This window comes from Alosa sapidissima, chromosome 10 (assembly GCF_018492685.1).
Source record: "Alosa sapidissima isolate fAloSap1 chromosome 10, fAloSap1.pri, whole genome shotgun sequence".
NCBI classification, from domain to species: Eukaryota; Metazoa; Chordata; class Actinopteri; order Clupeiformes; family Clupeidae; genus Alosa; species Alosa sapidissima.
The window spans coordinates 29,199,425-29,201,924 of NC_055966.1; the positions used below are offsets into that span (position 1 = coordinate 29,199,425).

Sequence of the window (2,500 nt, forward strand, 5' to 3'; positions counted from 1 at the left end):
CCTGTAGTGTAGTATGCATGTGTAGTGTGTAGTGTACCCGTAGTGTAGTATGCATGTGTAGTGTGTACCTGTAGTGTAGTATGCATGTGTAGTGTGTAGTGTACCTGTAGTGTGGTCTTCCTTTGTCTCTCGGCCAGCAGCTCTGCGTTGCTCTGCTCCTCTTCCAACTCCTCTTCCAGCTGGGTCACTCTGGCTTCCAAACGCCTCTTCTCATCACTTAATGCAGACCTTTACACACACACACACACACACATTATACATACACATATACATATATATCCACACACACACACGCACACATACACACACACACACACAAGTATTTATGCAATTCAAACACGCATACAAACACACACACACACAAACATTCCCACGGGGGAGTACTAACTTTTCAGTGCTGCCGTTGAGGAGTTCATCTGCCATCTCATCTCTCTCCTGCTGGGCCTGCCTCTTCACTCTCTCTGAAATAGCCAATTCCTGCAGGGAACACACACACACACACACACACACACACACACACACACACACACACACACACACACACACACACACACTTTAATGATAAAGCAGTAATACTCAAAGTGCTCATTCACTAAATTTCAAAACTCCAAAGAAAGTGCCTGCTGGTTTACACACACACACACACACACACACACACACACACCTCAGTAAGTTGAGCCAGCTCAGCCTCCAGAGCCTGCAAGCGCTTGTCACTGTCTTTTGATTGGGCGAGGACTTCGTCACGAGACAGTTTAGACTCATCCAGCTCGCGCAGAATCTCCTTCATCTGAGCCTGGAGGGGAGAGACACACACACACACACACACACAGATACAGTGTTAACCGGCTAACCAACACACACCTGAACACAAATATGCATATTTACACACACACACACACACAAACACATCCTCTGATCTTTCTTTCTGTCTCACACAGGTGCAGTGGTGTTACCTGTAGGCGGCGGAGTTGTCTCAGGCCCTCCTCCCGTCCCCTATTGGCTGTCTCCACCTGAGCCTCCGCCTCCTGCAGCTCAGCCTCCAGCTGCTTCTTGGTGGTCTGGGCCTGAGCCCTCTGGGTCCGCTCCTCCTCCAGCTGCACCTCCAGCTCACGCACCTGAGGAGGGGAGGAGGAGGTGATAAGGGAGTCACAGAGGGGGGCGGAGGGGGAGAGGCAGAAAGAACGAGGGAGAAAGAGGCAGGAAAAGAGGATGGGGGTATGCTTTTTAAGGTCCCATATCTTCTCCTACTTACACCTAGTTTATCTAGTGTGTCATTCCTCTAATATAATAATAATAGTTCTATTAAGCAGGGTTGTGCAAAATTCAAATGGCAAATCTGCTTCCTGTTTGCTACCTCAATTGAAATGCAAGTGAAATTCAAGGTTTGAATTGGAATTTAAGAACCAGTTTCAATTCAATTCTGGAATTTTGCAACCCTGCTCTTAAGTCTGTTTTCCTGTGCCTCTCTCATTTCATCTCCGTTACCTGGACATTGAGACACTGTTTGTTGAGCGTGCGTCTCCTCTCTTCTCCTCCTCTACCTGTTTGTTGAGCATGCGTCTCCTCTCTTCTCCTCTCTACCTGTTTGTTGAGTGTGCGTCTCCTCTCCTCTCTACCTGTTTGTTGAGCGTGTGTCTCCTCTCTTCTCCTCTCTACCTGTTTGTTGAGCGTGTGTCTCCTCTCTTCTCCTCTCTACCTGTTTGTTGAGCGTGTGTCTCCTCTCTTCTCCTCTCTACCTGTTTGTTGAGCGTGTGTCTCCTCTCTACCTGTTTGTTGAGCGTGTGTCTCCTCTCTTCTCCTCTCTACCTGTTTGTTGAGCGTGTGTCTCCTCTCTACCTGTTTGTTGAGCGTGTGTCTCCTCTCTTCTCCTCTCTACCTGTTTGTTGAGCGCGCGTCTCTTCTCCTCTCCCTTCTCCTCGGCGGCGCTGATCTCCCTCTCAAACTGGGCGCGCAGGGCCTGCAGGGTGACCTCCAGCCGCAGACGGGCGTTTTCCGCCTCGGCCAGCTCCTCCTCCAGCTCCTGCGTCTGCTCCCGCAGCGTCTGCGCCTCCGACTCCAGCGAGCGCCGGCAGCGCTCCAACTCATGCACCTGAGGAGGAGGAGGAGGAGGAGGAGGAAGTGAAGAAGAGGAGTGGGGAGAGGACAGAGGAGGGGATTGGAGAAGGACAGAAGAGGAGGGAGATGATAAAGGAGAGGAGAGAGGAGGGGATAGAGGGATGAAGGAGGAGAGGAGATGATAGAGTGGACCATTAGAGAAGACAGAAGGGGAACAAGAGACAATCAGAGGAGAGAAAAACATGATAGAAACAATAAAGACATACGAATACATAAGCACATATCATATATAATAATAACATTTTACTAAATAATATCATTTATTTCCTAAGCCAAACACACACACACACACACACACACACACACACACACACACACACACACACACACACACACACACAAAGAGACACGTGCGTGCACGCGCAGACGTACGTTCTTGCCCACG

General features: G+C 49.6%; 1 protein-coding gene across 10 annotated transcripts in view; it reads right to left on the reverse strand.

Annotated features, from left to right (window-relative positions):
* myh14 (myosin, heavy chain 14, non-muscle) overlaps window positions 1-2,500 on the reverse strand; it is a 48,359-nt gene that overhangs the window by 9,679 nt on the left and 36,180 nt on the right. For 9 of the 10 annotated variants that reach the window (XM_042105928.1, XM_042105926.1, XM_042105925.1 and 6 more), the window contains 6 exons: window positions 2,488-2,500; window positions 1,877-2,089; window positions 954-1,115; window positions 665-793; window positions 389-477; window positions 105-228 (listed from right to left, as the gene is read on the reverse strand). The exon at window positions 2,488-2,500 is cut by the window's right edge and continues 200 nt beyond it. In XM_042105928.1, the coding sequence (XP_041961862.1) occupies window positions 105-228; window positions 389-477; window positions 665-793; window positions 954-1,115; window positions 1,877-2,089; window positions 2,488-2,500 (730 nt within the window). Of the gene's footprint in view, window positions 1-104; window positions 229-388; window positions 478-664; window positions 794-953; window positions 1,116-1,766; window positions 1,781-1,876; window positions 2,090-2,487 lie in introns of all 10 variants that reach the window. The other variant, XM_042105921.1, reaches the window with a different exon arrangement.